This window comes from Sinocyclocheilus rhinocerous, unplaced genomic scaffold (assembly GCF_001515625.1).
Source record: "Sinocyclocheilus rhinocerous isolate Xijiao unplaced genomic scaffold, SAMN03320098_v1.1 scaffold440, whole genome shotgun sequence".
Classification (NCBI taxonomy): Eukaryota; Metazoa; Chordata; class Actinopteri; order Cypriniformes; family Cyprinidae; genus Sinocyclocheilus; species Sinocyclocheilus rhinocerous.
Genome location: NW_015637534.1, coordinates 284,019 through 302,718, shown reverse-complemented (window position 1 = coordinate 302,718; position 18,700 = coordinate 284,019). Strand labels below are relative to the sequence as shown.

General features: G+C 38.1%; 1 protein-coding gene across 1 annotated transcript in view; it reads right to left on the bottom strand.

Moving 5' to 3' along the window:
• The window catches only part of LOC107748937 (ephrin type-A receptor 3-like), a 70,989-nt gene that overhangs the window by 49,836 nt on the left and 2,453 nt on the right, over positions 1-18,700 (bottom strand). The window contains exons 2-5 of the mRNA XM_016563953.1: positions 17,546-17,783; positions 10,010-11,076; positions 4,874-5,051; positions 1,299-1,634 (exon numbers count right to left, since the gene is read on the bottom strand). Coding sequence (XP_016419439.1) covers positions 1,299-1,634; positions 4,874-5,051; positions 10,010-11,076; positions 17,546-17,783 — 1,819 coding nt within the window. The remainder of the gene's footprint in view (positions 1-1,298; positions 1,635-4,873; positions 5,052-10,009; positions 11,077-17,545; positions 17,784-18,700) is intronic.

Below are 18,700 nucleotides of genomic sequence, written 5' to 3'. Positions count from 1 at the left end.
GAAAGTAACAAATTATGAAATAAATAAACAAAATAAAATTAATAAATAAAAGTTACTTGTGGTAATTTAAAATGCATCTCCCATTGCATCAGGCTGAAAAAAAAAAAAACGTTTTGTGGAAGTTTTATTCTGAAGAGTGTGCCATTAAATGTGCATTTTATGAGAAGCATTAATTCCTAAATTGCTCTAAACTATATAATATTTGGATTCATGTTGGTTCATGCTTTGACGTGGCTGAATGTATAAATCATTGGGATCTTTGACCCTGTTCCGACACTAAGCGCTTCTCTCTCAGCATGTGCCCGTTCTGCTCAAGAGCTTCCCTCTACAGCCCGAACACCTTCATACATATTTAATACCTCAACCGGAGCCTTACACAAGGCCCAAAACCACCGTATACACACTCACAAACACACATTTAATGAGAACACGCCTGCACTGATGACCCTTGTCAGCCCATCAGAGGTGTGAGACAGGAAGTTGTGAGGGCAGTTGTGTCTTCAGCACATTTTCGCATGTGTCCTGACTTTAGATAACATATTCGATGACATGTATTATTTAGAGCATTTGGATTACTATGAACTTATGAACTTCCACAGAGGTTGTGTGTGTGAGAGAGAGAGATGGGAATCTGCAAATGCCAATCTGGTCGAACAACAACCCTCTGGCTGTACCGAGCCTCTACTTTGTCCGATATCGAATGCTGGGACCTTGAGCTGAGCAACATCGCCGGGGAAAATTCACAATACGCTGCATCACAAAGACCAGGTCACATACGCAAACACACACTAGACTCAAGGGCTGTCAAACACTGGAGGCTTTTGAGAGATCTCATTGAATAAAAAAGATAACCTTCACTGTCAAGAGTAAAGGTTTGGGATGTATAACATTTTGAATAAGAAAGGGAGAAAATCTGAAAAGAGAGACATTATTTACCTCTCTTGAAACAGAGACACACCAACATTGACTACAAAAATCATTTGGAGTGTGTTATGTTTATGGAAATCTAATGAGGACCTCTTTACAGAAAAACAATTACCTCAGGCATGCTGGTTTCCAGTTTATCAACAGGTAGCGTTGTGCCGGCTTTGGCATTCAAAGTTCAAAACGATGCAACATTTGAACACTGAATAATTTATGAGTCTAGCAAAATGCTGCATGAAGTGACAACATTTCAGTCAGATCCAGTCAGATGATGTTAGGTTTTAAACCATCAGATTTCACTGCGGGCACAATGCAACAAAAATAGATACCAAGCAACATTTAAACATTATCATGGAAGAAAAGACACAATGTACCTGTCTGACTGGTGGTGATGTTGACAGTGACTTGTTGTTTAGGGGTCGGGCTCAGATCGGACACTCCGTTCACCGCCTCTATGCTGAAGGTGTAGTTGGTGTTGGACAGCAGGTCCGTGATCAACACTTTAGGGATTGAGAGACCAAACTGTCTAGGTACAAAGTGGACGCTGTTGCTGCAGGGGCTGCATGTCTTGCCGTCACTGGCGCACTTCCTGCAGTGGACGCTGTAGGTGACGTCCCCTCGGCCGCCGCTGTCTCTGGGAGGACTCCACTCTAAAGTCACAGAGGTGTCGTTCAGGGTGGAGATGGGGTTCTCGGCTGCAGATGGAGGTCCTGGAAGCAAAAAAAGAGAGAAAATACAGAAAGAGTGTGCTTTTAATTTGCTCAGTTTGTTTGTAAATCCAGTTTGTGTTTGGGCTGTATGAATCTGCACCGGTGGTTCTCGGCTGGTGGGTTGTGACCCAAAAAAGGTATGTTTAAATAAAGATTTAAATAAATAATAGGTTTATTACATTTTAAAAGAGGATAAAACACCTTTCCGTAACTTTTTGGTGTATTTACTTGGTAATTATGATTCAGAATATCACAATATTTAGTCCAGTGTTTGTTTCATATCTTAGATTGATTGATCACGCATCTTTGGCAAATAAAAGCACAGATTCATTTATGAATTTTTAAGTCAGTTTTCTTATAGAGAACAACAGCTGGGATCCAGATGTAAAAATCCCATTCAATTTTTCCAAAGAAATTAATATAGAAATCTCTACAATTTTAAGCATATTATTTGTGCATATATATTTTATATTTAAATTTTTTTACAGTTATTATAATAAATAAAAAGGAAAAATATAAAACATAAAATTAATTAGTATCATTCAGTTAATATCACTCAAATAAATAAAAACTGACAGATAAATCCTTAAAATCTCAAACAATCATGTGCATGAATATTTATATTAAATATTATTTATAAAATTTATAAAATATTATTATATGTATTCTAATGAATAAATTAAATCAATTATTATTGTTAAATTAATATCAACATTATTCAATTTCCCCATAGAAATTGACATAAATCCCCATGAACTTAAACCTACATTCACAAATAGGATTATAATTATTATAATATAATTATATTTATCGTAATAAATACCCTAAAAAAAGGGGTTCCTTTGGGTGACCATGCGATGTAAAATTTATATCTTAATGTCAATGTAAAATCAAGCAAACAATGCTCATAAAACAACCCTTACACTTGAGCAACTTCCCCTGCACTTTCTTTTCATTTTTGCCAACCAGAAATAGGACACACATACTGTGCAGCACTCACTAAAGCAAGCACACCAACTGAGACAACGAGGAACAAATACATATGAAGAAAAACCTAGAGGTGTTCCTGTGCTGTTTAGCTGGAACTTTAACACTAAATGCTTCCCATATTGCCATGATGCAGTGCATTAAGGGTAACATTCATTCGAAGGAGGGCATGATAATGAGAGGTCTGAACAGGTTGTGGGGTGCTGGATAGTGCTGCCATGGGGTCTTTTATTTAATAGTCTGCTAAAACCTGCAACTATGCACAACTACAGTAAAGGTTTTTTAACACTACTCCGTTCAGCAGGGTGTCACTGAAATAAGTTCCCATATGAGTGTGCAAGATGAAAACAGGAAAATACAGCCCAAAGGAAAGAGAATAAGATAGGAAGATCAGCCAATGCACATATTCCACACGGACACAAATTGTTTTGCAAAGCCAAAGTAATCAAACACACTCATCTCTGTTCCTAGAGAGTGATGGTTGCTTTCACTGCTCAAAGGGTTTGAAGAGTCTGAGAGAGAGCTTCATGATAGAGAGAGCAAATGAAGCAGAGGAAACGGGGGATCAGTGTGGAGGAGTTTTAATGTCTGTGGTGATGACATTTCACCAGAGCTACTAGCTGCTGGTGGAAAGGGAGGGTTCCTCCGGGACACAGATCAGTGTGTGTTTGTGGTCACCTGTGGATGAAGAAGTCTATATGTTGCACAACCTAAAGATCATTCCAGCCCCTGAGATTAAAGAGAGTGTGTTCTTTTACGGGTCAAAACAGGGCCTGATCAAATTGTGTACAAACAAATTTAGAATAATGATTAGAACATATTTATTTTCCGTTATTTAAAAGTGAAGTATATGATTTTAAACAAAGAAATTAATCATTTTGTTTAGCAAGGATGCATTAAAATATACCTATTTCCATTTCATGCTATTCTTTTGAAATTTCTGTTCATCAAAGAACCCTAAAACAATATATCCCAGTTTGCACAAAAATATTCACAGCACAACTGAAATGTGCCTTGAGCACCAAATCATACCAAATCATCATAATTAGAATTATTTCTGAAAACTGGAGTAATGGCTTCTAAAAATTCAGTTAATACATTACATTTTAAAATATGTTAAAATAGAGAACAGCTACTTTAAATTTGAATAATATTCAACAATATTATTGTTTATATTGTATTTTTGATCAAATAAATGCAACCTTGATGAGCATAATAGCATAATGGCTGTTTTCAAACAGATTTTCCAAACATTTTGGGATACTGCACAAAAAAATGCTGGATGGAAACACTAAGATGTGAATTAAATTTCCAAAGTGGGCATGAAAAATACATAGTCCCGTTTGAGGTGTAAAAGTTAAGACATGCACATAAACTGAATGTGATGTTGTTGACACATGCATGTGTGTGATTTACAGCTGGTTTCTAAGTAATCACATTAGCACATCATTTTTATTTGCTGGCACATGATTTTCATATACAGTATAAACAGTCTAATTTCACTGCAAGCAGAGTGCGCGTGTGTGTGTGTGTGTATGATGTACTACAACTGAAGGTCATTAAGTACATCCATATGTTTAGCTGCACGCATGATTTGCCTTATCAGATGAATGAGTCCTTTAATTAGAATCTGTCGTATTGGGTTCTTTCTTTCTTATTCCTTTCTTTATTTTCTCTCTTTCATTACTCCACCCTTCTCACTCACACACATACACATATATATAGGCAATGACTCACTATTCTGGTCTATATAAGGTGACCTCACCAGCCTTGTAAACACAGCGCTAAACGTCCAATCTGACATGATGCATGATGATGAGACAGTGATGGAGGTGAAAATGTACTGAGCCCAGTCTATAAGAATAAATAAGGAAAACAGCCTCCAGCCTTCTCTTATTAACGATCTGTCCTCCATCCATCCATTTTTTCATGCATCTGCCGTCTGTCCATCCATCCGTCCATCCATGCATAATTAGAACTATCTATTTAACCAACTTTCCATAATTTTATTCATCTATGCATCTATTTATCCCTCTTTCCATCAGTTCATCCATTCATCTACCCATCCACCAATCCAGCCACCCACTATTATCCATACACTTATAATGTACATTTATGCATTCCTAATTACCTCCACCTATCCATTCATCCCTCTTTCCATCAGTTCATCCAACCATGGATCTCTCTGCACATCAACATTCATGCATAATCTATCTAACATAGATTTATTGGTGTAGTCCTGGATCACTCACGGGTACAGGCCATTGACCGCGGGTCCATGTCAGCTCTGTAAAATCCCTTCTCGCAGGAGCACTCAGAGGCTTTCTCCTGATGGGAGAAACTGTTAGGAGGACACTTGGTGCAGTAGGCGTCCATGGAAGAGGCCTTGTAGGTACCCGGCCCGCAGGCTGCAAAACAGAAACATGAAGACTGAAATGTTAGACATAAAGCTTCACAGAGCACTCCTGGAAAACAAAACAAAACATACAATGAAAAGAGAAAACAAAACAACACATCATGAAAAAAAAACAACAAAAACAAAGGTAAATGGAACTAAATGAAAAGAAACTAAACAAAGCGAAACTAAACAAAAAAAAACTAAACTAAATTAAACCACAACAAAAACAAACAAACAAAACAAAACAAGTCATACCAGCTTAAAGTAGACCAGTTTTTAAAGAATATCTGTAGAATATAGAATATAAATGAATATAAATGAACAGCTTGGCCAACAGAAAAACATGTAAAACCAGCTGTCATCAGAAGCGAATAGGATGAGCTTGGGACATGACTAACTGTTTGGCTGACCAATGGTAGACTGCATTTGAGTAACCTGTTTATAAACAGTCATTATTTTTGTTATTCTTTTTTTTAAAAGGCTCAGAAAGTACACACTTCAGCTGTAGATACACATTCCTTTTTCCTTTTCAGAGTTGTTACAGCATCCCGTTTTCTGTAAAAATGGGTCAGTCAACATGGACTTAAATAACCAGTGGAGAAAAACGAGCCCGAGTGCCGGAATTACAAATAGTTTCTTGTAGCAGAGCGTCCCTAAAGGACTTTGCAAAACCAAAACACATCCTTGAAAACCTGGATTCAAATTCCAACATTTCCCTGCCTCAGAGTACACCACGAATATGTTTACAAACCAGAAACCGGCAACCTGACTCTCCTCTCCAAATGTGGACATTTCTGAAAGGGAAAACAGCTATCTCACTTTCTCTTTTCTAACTATCTCTCTTTCTCTTTCCCATCTTTTTCACATCTGCCTCTCACATTCATTTGTTTGCCTCAAAGCCCCAATGGATGACCCAATTTCTTGGCCCCTCTTAGGAACCGCGTGAAATACGTGAGGAGGAATTCAGCCATTTACCCATTTACAAATGCGAAGTGTCTTCACAAACACAGGCCTGAGAGAAGGAGTGCATAGAGGAGTAGATGAAGGTGGCAAGTACGACTTTAGCATCACTCTAGCTCAAGGCACCAATAAAAAACACCACACAGGGTTTCTGCATATTCTAATGTATGTAAATTCGGAGGCTGTGTGAATGTTAATGAATTGGAAAGGGCATATTTATTTGATTGCTTTGCTGCTTGGCACTCGTTGAGGGGATGTTGGTGGGAGGGAGGTGGTTCATGATGGTGTGTCTCAGGGGTAGAGACGTAAATTCACGGCGCAGTTAAGGCGAGAGCGTTAGCAATCTGCACCGCGAGCAAATTAGACAATCCTGCTGGCCGCCGAGGTCAAGCCATTGCTAGTGTCGGAAACGCAATTCAATTGATGGATCAATGCAATGATGAATTTATCCTCGCCTTGATTGCCTGTGTGAGTGGTGAAGGTCATGGATTTAATCAAGGCCTGGAGCTCCTCTGCTCGCCCATAAATCCACACCCAGCAGAGAGCTGCATGCTAACCCTGCAACGTCAAGATCCAATCTCCACCTCGGTTCCTATTCATTTTCACATCATTTGCTGCTGTCTTTTTTTTCTCTAAAAACAATTCATATAAATGCAATGTGTAACTTTCATAAGCATCCAGTGTTTCTTTGATTTATCATGGGAGTCATATTTCATTTGTGTTGTTTTCCCAGTATAAATATATAAACATTATTTTAAAAAGTGACTTTAAGGTTGGCATGAAATGGAAATTGTGATAATCTTTTTTTTCTGTATTGTGATGTATATCTAAGTGTAATGGCTTACTTAATTCAAAGGGATAACAAGTTCATTTTTCTTCCTTATTATTATTGTGCCATGCTCTGATTACACACTACAAAATAAAAAAACAGTTATACAGTATATTTAAAAACATATATTGCCCCCATAAACTTCAATGTATTTAGCTACATTTTATTAGCAAAAGTAATAATGTAGCTACCTACTTATATTAAAACGGTAGCTTGACTGCTAGTTTAACAATCAAAATTTAAATGAAACTGATGTACCAACAGATTTATATATTGTGAAATGGATTACTGAAAAAGAAAAAAATGGGTTACACTTTATTTTGATGGTCCACTTTAGACATTCTACTAACTATAAGTAACTTTGCAACTACATGTCAACTAACTCTAATTAGAGTATTAGTAGACTGTTAGGTTAGGGTTATGGTTAGTAGAATAAGCTGACATACTTGCAAAGTTATACTCATAGTCAGGAGAATGTCTGTTGTGGGACCATCAAAATAAAGTGTTAGCAGATATTAAGCAGACAGTCTACTAATATTCTAATGACTGGTAGTTGATATGTATTTGCAAAGTTACTTAAAGTTAGCAGAATGTCTAAAGTGGACTATCAAAATAGTGTTACCAAAAAATGTAAGGTGGGGTCTTGGTTCAGTCCATCAGTTGTTGATTGGATGGAGACAGGTCTACATACAAGTTTATAGTCCTTTTTAAGAAAGGGTTGGGGTTTATGCTAATGAAATGATTGTAGAAGTCCGGCATATGTAACCAGAGAGAAATCATTTCACCGGTAGACTGAATTATGACATTTTGATTACGATTTTGTTTTTAATTAAAAAGTCTTGGACGAATCATTCACAATAAAATCAATAGCATTTAGAAAATAGACTGAACTCATGCCGACTTCAAACTATGAATTTAAACTTGTAGTTTGACAAGCAAAAGTAGTTTTCTCAGCACTGGTGCAAACAGCTAGGCTATGGCTCCAACTGTTCCATTCTCCCTGGAGGAACACATGCATTCCAGAGCTGTGATCTCAGTAACTTGGATCAATACTTGTCACTGAACATGTTCATTGATATGATGTACTGGTAGGGAAACCTCACCTGTTAGCGAGGCACTATCAAACCATAGCATTGATAAAGACATGCTTTACCTGCTGAGCTACAAAACACATTAATTTCATTAGACTGGAACTAAATACAAGGACAGTCACCTTTGGATGGGAATGAAGGGATTGAACCAGAAACCTTCTAATTACCAGAACCTTAACCACGACACCACACTATCCCATTTAATTGTTCTGATTCAAATGAAAAGTCAGCCAATTGGGACACATTTCATGGCCTCCTAAATAGCCATAAGTAAACAAATAAATTCAAATGAGGTTCAAGAGTGTGTTAGTCTTGAGTGTGGTGGGCCTTCTGTTGGGTCGTAGCGGTTGGAAAGAGTAGGAGAGAGATAGAAAATGAGATGAGTATGGCTCTGCTCTTAGAAAGCCTAATCAGAAGTGGAGCGTCTGGGGTGAAGGCTGGGCACCGTGCCGCTGTACTGAAGAGTTTTGGCCTGCTGATGAGGGTTGCCTGGCTGTTCCTTCCTGGCACTGGTCCACAGCGGTATATCAGAACTCCCAAGCAGCCTGACCACACACACACACACACACACACATCAAAAACCCACACACAATCTGGAGCAAACACACATAGGCCCATACAGCCACAGGAAATTCCCTTCTGCGTAACAATTTTTGAAAGTCTTTCAAAGTGTTTCTGAGAAAAGAAGTCTATGACCTCCAGCATCTGTTTAGATGACTTTCAAAGACTCAGCTTTACCGCAACCGTTTCTGCAGTATGTGCTGATCTCAAGCAGTGAAAATAATACGGCTGGGTCGAAGATTGAATAGCCATAATTTGTTCATTCAGCCAAACCCAAATTATATTCAATGCAAATCATTTCAAGTGATAGTGAAACACTGGAAATTGCTCCTATTGGAGTCATTAGGCTCAGAGAAGCTTGATGTTTATTTGAATAACAGTGTTTGACAGAATTAAAGACATAAGTACTATGTGAGTACAATTCTTCCCAACAGCATAATTTTCATGTCAGGAAAAGTGAAGGGTCAGGATAGCTGACTAGTTATCCAATACTTATCAACTCTCTCTGTTTAAATCTAGATTAAAGACACATATTTTAATATATGTTTGGACTTCAGTAAAGATAGATTTCAGGGGGTGATTTCTTTGTGCCACTGTGTTCTTTTTGGAAGTGTAAGAAAGTAAAAATTCATACCCATCTGACTCCAGCTCTTTGTTTATGGCAATCAATAGCTTTTAGATATGATTCCTGAACATAAGAAAAGGGAAAACGCAAACGCTTCAGGGAGGTGAGAGCTGATGAAAACGATCCACTCGCGAGACAACGTTGTTTATGAGACAAATTTATTTGTCATTTTAATTTACAGAGTAGCGGTCATCTGTGAAATTTGAATACGGCATTGCTCAAATATTTTATGGTGAGAGCATTTTATGATGTTCAATAATTGTGTGCCGTGCTATAATAATGCTTTGGTGGAAAAAAAAAAATGAGAGAGAAAATACAAGAGCTTGAAAAGAAATAAAGCAGAATTTATGTTAAGGATATGTGTAACCCGTGTCTAAGGAATTGAATGGATCAGAAGATTTAGAGATCGTAAAGGAGGTGGCGGGTTGTGGTGAGAAACAACAGACAGGCACAAAGTTAAATTTGTACTTGGAATGTAATTGTTCCTTTTGACATAAAGATGTGAACCATTAGTAAGTAAGGGAAAGATGGTCAGATCTTCATCTCCACCAAGAGATTTAACAAAAGCTGAATTCAGACCTTGAAACAAAGATTGAACCACATATATTAATGGGTTTCCTGGCTGAAAATAAGTAAGTCGCTCTGGTTTCTCTCTCTGCCTGACAGAACGTCTTTGCAGAGTATCTGTGTTTTCTATCTCATCTTCTGAGTGTTGTCCTGTTTCTTTTGCAGGAAAATCTGAATTCTCAACAACACCGGTTACTTCAACTCCTTTATCAACAGAATTACCCATTACAACTTCAACTTGACCTTTATCAGGTAAGTTACTTTCTTCAGGGACTCCAGGAACATCGACAGGTATGTTTTCACCTAAAGCATTGACAGGTATGTTGTCGCCAGAAAGTTCAACAGGTAAGTATTCACTCTGGTCTCCTTGCAAAATTTCGTCATTTGGAAAAGTTTGTTTGGCTGAGTTATCAGCAGAATCACCGTACATTGTTTCTCTTTCTTTGCAGATTTCATGAACTGTAGAAAAATGTAGAAAAATGTCTCCACATTTGGAGAATGATTGTTCCCACAATACGAATTTCCTTCTTCTGAATCAGAAAGAGAGTTGTCATCAATTAACGGAACATCAGGACTCTGTCGTGTTCTAGGTCTTGAGATGGATTTGTTTAGTGTGGATGTTTCAACCTCTGGAGATGGTAAAAATCCACAAGGGAGCAAAAGGTCTCTGTGAAGAGTACGCAGAGGACCGTCCTTTCTCTCCGGACGAACTGTGTAAACTGGCAAATCAGCTGCCTGATTCACTACAACATACACCTCAGACTCCCACTTGTCTGCTAACTTGTGCTTCCCACGTAACCTAACGTTCCTTACCAACACTCGATCACCAATCTCCAAAAAGCAATGAGTTACAGATTTGTCAAACCTAGCTTTGTCCCTTTCTGCACTTTTTGACATACCACGTGATGCAAGTAGATAGCTCTCTTTCAGATTGGTTTTCAGGTGCTTGACATACTCCGAGTGAGACTGACGTGGGAGATCATTAAACGGCAATCCAAAAGCAAGGTCAACAGGTAACCTGGGTTGACGCCCAAACATCAATTCATATGGAGTAAACCCAGTAACCTCATGTCTCGTGCAATTGTACGCATGAGCTAATGGCTTTACAAAATCTCTCCAATGAGTCTTGTCTTTTTCTTCTAAGGTACCTAACATACTGAGCAAGGTCCTATTGAAGCGTTCGACAGGGTTTCCCCTGGGATGGTAAGGGGTTGTTCGAGTTTTCTTAACACCTGCCATTTCACAGAGCTCTTTAATGGTGCGTGATTCAAAATCTGGGCCCTGATCGCTATGAAGGCGCTCAGGGAACCCATAGTGCACAACAAAGTTCTCCCAAAGGCATTTCGCTACCGTTCTTGCTTTTTGGTTGGGTGTAGGGACTGCCACAGCGTACTTGGCAAAGAAGTCGGTGATTACCAAGATGTCTGAGGTTCAGTGGGTCCTGGTGTGAGGTCAGCACTCATTTGTGACAGCATTTCACTCAGAATAGACTCAAAGTTGTTTCCACTCAGCTCTGCTATTTCTTTCAACCTTTCTAGGTAGGACTTGGTTATGCTACTACCCAGTTTCTGCGTAAACACACTGGCTAACGCTCTCACATGGCACTTAATACCTGGTTCGCTTGATAGCTGGTGAATATATGGCAATTGAGGTCCTAGGGACTGCAACGCTCGATCACTGTCATACTCAATTATCACGTTTCGGTAAAACTCAGATTCTCTGTCATCGATGCGCACGGTTTTGACAATTGACCCGTATTGTTTCAGAGAATTAAATAATTCGTCATCACTTCTAGTTTCAGTTAAGCCACTGACTATTACGGAATTTGGAATTTTAATCCCTTCAGCTTTCACGTCTTTTCTTCTGTCAGGCTAATCTCTTCTGTCATTGCGCATGCTCGTCACCACGCAGGGCACGCAACGACAGAGAGCTCTCATTGGTCAATAACTAATCTTCTAAATAGGATAAATTTACTAATTTTTAAATGTTCTTTAATAACTTCTACACCTCTTTTCAACTTTTATAAGAGAAATATGATGTTACCAAACTGTGAATAAATTAAACAATTCCCTTCAATTACACGTCATTCAACCGGGGGTTACATAAGCATGAATTTAAACCTAAATAACAATGTCAGTCATGGTTTTATGTGCAATCAGCCATTATGCTTTTATAGAACACACTACATTTCTGTTAATTGGTGCTCTATATGTACACATAATGTTATTAAATGCTTTATACAAGTCTGTGTTCTGTAGCAGATTATTTTTGAGGAATAAAAAGCACAGGGGTGTTATTTTTGCATGCTAACCTTGCTCCGATTCCAAATTTAGATGCATCCAAAATAATTGAAATCAACAGAAAGCTCGTTTTAGCTTCTTAGATGCCTAAACTGATCTTAAACGTCTGAAAAGCCTGCAATAAAATCAGTGAGGCATATTATGAGATCGTATACCCTAAGACTACACAATCAAACCATATCTAATCATGTGAACTTGAACAACGGATGTGCAGACAAGACCTCAGCAGATTTTTTTCTGCTGTTAACTACAACCATATGTGACCCTGGACCACAAAACCAGTCATAAGGGTCTGACCCATACAATGTTTTTTTTGGCTATTGCTACAAATATACCTGTGCTACTTATGACTGGTTTTGTGCTCCAGGGTCACATATGTTAGTTCAAAACACAAAGGATATTAAAACCACTTGTTACTATTTAGTAAAAATGTAATGAATTAAGAGAGCACCACTTGAGGATAGCGTTGCTTAAGGCCAAATTCATTTCTTTTCAATGTGCCCTCTATAGATCTCATTTAGGGTTTAGACTTTAGTTGCTCAAATCGGCTCTAAGGCAACTGGAACTAGAGATAATGACATGATGATAATGATATTTGTTCTTTAGCATAATAGCACAGAGGTCAGGATAGTCTATTCAGGGTATTAAATCTCACTCCGTTTATTCTGAAGAAAAAAAAGACAGCACATCATCTGAAGGTAATGAAAGAAAGAGCAGGAGATTGCTGAAGAAGCCTGGTCATGATGAGATGTGCAGCTGATATAAAGAGACTAACAGCAACTAATGAAAAGAATTAGTTAGTAGACATGTAAATGCAAATTAATGAGAATTAGTTGACATGTAGTTGACATGTAGTTACAAAGTTACTTGTAGTTAATAGAATGTCTAAAGTGGACTATCGAAATAAAGTGTAACCGAATTTAAAATGGAAAAGTTGTTATTCATTTCTTCTGAACGCCTCAGAAAATAGCAAAATTGATTTCAAAACAAACTGGTGCTTTTTGGAAATAGTGTTGACAAGAATACGCTAGCCATATTCAAATATACCTCACATTTAGACTTTAGTATTTAGCCTAAAGCTTTTAGCTTTTACTTTTTAGTTTTCTAAATGCAAGTTTTCTCAATTATTAAAAAATGTCTTGACTGTATAGTTTAATCCTTTTTTTTTTTTAAATTCAACAGTCTTTCCTCTAATGATGTATGCGGGGCTTCATTGATTTTATCATTATTATCATTTGTATTTGTATGATTTATTTAATATTAAAATTAATAACAATAATGGGTAAAACGCTTTAACCGAATACAGATACTGGTGGTGAATGGATGGATTCATTTAAAAATCCCCACTCTTGGGTCCTGTTTTCAATAAAAGATAAGATTCAAACGATGGGAAGTCATTCACAATTATTACATCCACACATCACTCAACACGCATTAGTTCTATATGACCGCTTCACGGTCTTCAATTAATATGCAACATTCAAACATGCAATTATTCTCCTTCCTTTGCATGCAATTACCTGCAAGCTCATTTTATTGTTTGCGTGCAGCTGTCGCAGTCGGGTTGGCACAGCACATAAGGTTAATAAGATTAAAATGCGCTGTTAGCTTGTAATGGTTGAGATCGCTTCTTAACACCTTAGAGCATGTGCTATTAGCTCTGTTTAATGTGTATTACCTTGTGCGTGCAATTAGTGTGTACTGTAAAGCAGGCACGGTTAACCTTACAGTAGCACTCAACACTGATTACTTACTTGAAGTAAGATTATAATCATTTAATTTTAAAGCACTGCCACCACAAAATCAGACTTTAGCAGCTCTTTTCACTTTGAGATCACTCTGAGGTTAAATACAGATTTAAAATCAGAACAAGAAACCGCTTAATAGCTATGATACTGTTTTTGAAATCAAATCTTTGACAGCAAACACCGGCATCTAAAAAAAAGTTAATTTAAAAAAATAAAGCATATACATAAACCCAAAGAGGAAATAAAACAGTTAAGCGTCTTATTAACTCCTGAAACATTGGTGTCTCACATTTTAAAGCAGTCAATGAAATTTGGGAAAGAAGTTAATCAAATCTATATGTGTGTGAAAATATTCAAATGTAACCCCCTTTGTGTTATCGTTAACATTTTTCTCAGGAACTGTAACAGATTACAGTTACATTTATTTTGTAATTAAATTATGTAATTCCGTTACATGTAACTAGTTACTCCACAACACTGTCAAAAACCTAGCAACACTTCTGATCCATATTAACAGGTCCAAACAAAGCAATATAAAACCTGGTGTGTTTCTGTTAGCAGTGACTATGGAGTCAGACATGAGGAAACCGTGTGTGTTCATTATCAAGCTCTAATATTCCCAAACGATAAACGCAGTAATATATGTAGATGTTACTACAAGAATAATTCATTTAATCAGAAAATGGTCCATCTAATTAATGGAAACGTCATATTCATTTCTACCGTGCATTAGCTCCTTTCAGAGCTACAGTAAGAGAGGCCGCCAGAGGAGCAGAGCAGCAGAGGAGAGCGCGAAAAATCATTTGATTTATGAGAGAAGCACTTAAGACACAGAAGAGAAGATGTTATGCACCGTGGCTTCCAGCCTAGCAGCTAAAGTCATTTCCTCAACGGCAGGTACACGCTCAAGCGAACAAAGCTACAATTAAATTGCTTCACTGCACAGCCTAAAAACTCGTTTAATATCATATTTATGCCTATTCTTCGGCTTTAGCGTGACACCCAAATACTTTAGTCAGTAGATATTGAAGCAGGTGTCTGTCATGTGGCCCCAAGGGTCTCAGAGTTTCTATCTGCTCATAGCCGTGCCGTCTGTAATATAACCCCCGTCTGCAGCACGCTCATCCGAGGAAACCCGGCTGCTCCTGCGAGACTTCCGTGATGTATGTTGTGACATTCCTTCAGTCAATCAGGGATCGAAAGCTGAATATGAGCGATGAATCAGCTGCCATCAAAACATCCTTAAACAGCCACATGAGTAATAAATACTCTCATCTGCTGATGACTCAGGTTCTGGGAGTTCTGTTGAAGTCTAATTCAAACCTAGTTTCAAGAGCTTTTCAACCACTGAGGCATAGTATTAATTCTTCATTACAGCTAAACGCATTATGAAGTAGAGTTTGTTGCCCTTTTAAAGTTTGCATTCACATTATTGCTTCATGTTTCGGGCCTAATACACCCAAACGTTGAACAGCAGTGAACCAGGCTGAACATGAAGATGAGACATTGATTTAAAAGAGGGTTTTATGTGACTTTTAAGGTCAGAATTGTAGATAAATGTGCATGCCGTGGAGCTGGTGATTGTTGTGAGGAAGAGTGGCAGGGTTTGATGAAAGTCAAACAGGACAAGAGTGTTACTGAAACCAGAGGCCGCTTCGTCTCAAAACCCGAGCCTGATGCTGGAGGCTATTGGGTTGTAGTCCTAACAAACTTCCCCTCATTCAAATACCTGAAAGAAATACAAATTGTAGTTTTTTTTTGTCGCTGCAATCCATGTTGGATGTGGGGATATTCATATTTGATCATAACTCCAGTTTCCAACCATAAAGGCTTTCCAATGCCTGAAATGATGCTATGCAGTGCTAGGTGTGTAATTATAAAGATAATTTACACACCTGTCTCTTCAAACGCTTTGCTGAACAGGATTACTCATTATGAAATGTTGGATATTTGAGTCACTTAAGAGTTTTTTTTTTTTGTGTACATTAACTTTGTACATGTTTGCAAAATGGAGTTTTCAAGGGGTATTTTAGCATTTTTTGTGCTAATCATACTACAAAATGACTTGGGGTACAGATTTCTGATTTAACATATTACCTTGAATTCCACCCATAATTTCATTTAAAAAATCCTCATATGTTAAGCAACAAAGATCAGATAGGAAATATGCATTTAACTGTGATGGAGTTGTGCAAAAATAAAACTTATAAATAAAATAACGTTTTTTGGAAACCGTTTTCTTCTCCAGTTTTATGGTTTAATTTGGCACATGGCACAATCAGCATGTATACATCTGGTATACATAAATAAATATTAAATATATTTATACATAAATATACATATAGAGCTATTAAAAAGACACTTGTTGTGGCCTCAGATTATGGTGTAGTAGAGGATAAAACTAGTACAGACACTAACTGCTCTGCCCTCTGTATATTGGTGCTTTCAGCCTAATAATTGATAATAATGGTCATTTACACTTTCAGGTCAATGGCTACTGAGCAAAATCTTCATAAAAGCCCTATACATATATGTATGTATGCCCATATTTATATATATATTTAAAGAAACACAGGTCTACACTGAAGTCAGGTTATTCAGTGTAAAGAGGCCACTGTCTCCAGTCGAGAGGAACGCTTACAAAGTCAATGGAATCATGTCAGTTAGTTCAATCTTAAGCTATTGTTTTCTCTTGCATGTAAAATAATATATTTATTTTGTAATTCTTAAGCAAAATTAGACATATGTAACTTTTTTTAAAATAACAAAAAGTTATATTTCGCAAAGACAGACGACAATAGACGCAGCTGAAACACTACTTGTGGTGAACAAAATCAATGCAGTGGTAAAGAAGCCCCCCCCATTACACAAATATATAACAGAAAACATGGCAAAGGCAATTTAACACACACACACACACACACACACACACACATAGACTCAACTCAAATATTCCCATTCACACCCAGAATCTCTCACACAAGTACACCAGTCAAACAGTGCTCTGAGCATTGTGTGTACGTGTGCATTTCATGGGAATTTGACACAGGATCCGATAGATAATTTTGTTGTAAAAGATGCACTTTTCTTTAAACAAAACACTTACAGTAACTTCTTACAGTAAAGTCTTTATCTCCAGTCTTGTCCAATGGAAAAGTTTCCAACAAAAGACTTTCAGTGGAACCAAGAAAAAAAGTTAAAACACCACATGTGAGCTTATGCAACTGGAAAATGAGTTGCAGTTACCATTTCAATCCACCGTTTCCATATTTGTCGTCTGTCTAATGCTTCCTGGAATCCAACCACTCGAGTCAGATCGCTATGTTCCACACAGACACATCTCAGGAAAAGATAGTCAAATTAAGTGAAAAAACAGCTCTTTATAAGGCATTGAAAAGAAATCGAAAAGCAAAGCAAACAATATAATGCAGATGTCACCTTAGAGGCCATTGTTTTGAAACATGTTCCCCACAAAAGACTGTGATGGGAAATAAAATGCACTTTCCTTTGTTTTTTTGTTATTTATTCAAGCAAAAAGTGATCGCTCCATTCGCCCGATTCTGCTTAAAAAGCCGTTTCTTTCTTCTCTTTTAAAACGATGATTAGAAAAAATACTGCTTGAAACGCTCGTCCCTTTTCAAAGGAAAGAGAGCAGTTCTGTTTTGGCAGGTTTGCACAACTTGACATCTGGAAAGAACTTGTCACTGCTTTTTGCAAAAGTCTATTCAAATCTTTTCGTTTCCGCCATCGTCCTGAACCCCCTCCTCTCACATCAGTGTTTTCATTGAAGCCAAAGACTCTTCCCCCATCCCTCCCTCTTGTCGGATGGCCATAAAGCTATACACGCGTGGTGGAGTGGGAGTGTGGCAGGCCGGTGGAGTTGAAGCCAGCTGTGAAGGTGTTGTACGGATGTAGGTTGGGCATGCCCACCAGCGAGTTGGGGATCATGGTTATGGTGTTGGGCGTCATGAGCGGGATATCGTCAGGCGAGCGTCGCAGAGTCAGCGTGTAGTCGGGAAGCGAAGCCAGCCGTAAGGGGTCTCCGGGTGGCCCTGCGTCACACTCGTGGTGCGTCTGGTTGACCTGCACGGAATTTTTTATTTTTTTTAAAGAAATATCAGCATGTTTCCAGCAGAAAATGCATCTTGTACAGAAAATGCATTTGAAGCAAATTGACTTGTTCTGACAAATTATGCTACATAAGGCTATCAGACGGAACATGTTTTTTAGGTCTGAAAATGCGAGGAGGCGCAGCGCACTGCCTTTTTTTTTGGTGACTTTTAAAAAAGATCAGTGTGCTGCAGTATTTTATGTTGCTAGGCAACCACCAAATCAGCTGTCCTGTCAGTCTAATCAAAGGACTACAGCGCGAGCGCTCTAACATCTTTGTTTTTTTGCTGTTAAGTAAACTGTCATATTAGCAAAAACCTTAAAAAATACAGCTCCTGGTAACCCGCGACAGACACCAAAAGTTTCTCCTCCATCATTGCATTCTCCAGACTTTCTAAGCAACGGTAAACTTTCATCACCACAATGGAAGGCCCGCCTCTCCATTCATTCGATTGGACAATGGAAAAAAAACCCGAATGACGTTGGGTGCTTTTCTGCTCAGAGTTGCTTTTTTTTCAACTTTTTTCCGTTTCCACTACATCATCAAATCTGCGCTCAGTGCCGCTGGCAACGCCACTGCTTTGGGGCGTGTCAAATTTAGGGCAGAGCACACCTCTGAAAAATACAGAGTTCTGGCATGAAACTCTAGATGGCGCAGTCCAATAGGTCTAACTCAATCTGACCTAATGACATCAATATCACATGGCACAGCTGATTGGTTCTCTCCTGTATCGTAGCCAATGAGCTCGCTGCTCAACATTCAAATATATGACTAGTGCTTGCCGTAGCAGTTGCAGCTTGCTTCCGAAACCCTCCACCTTCCCCAGCTCCACCTGTATAGATCTGCTACGAGGTGATTCATGTATGCTATATGGGGGTTATTTCATGTA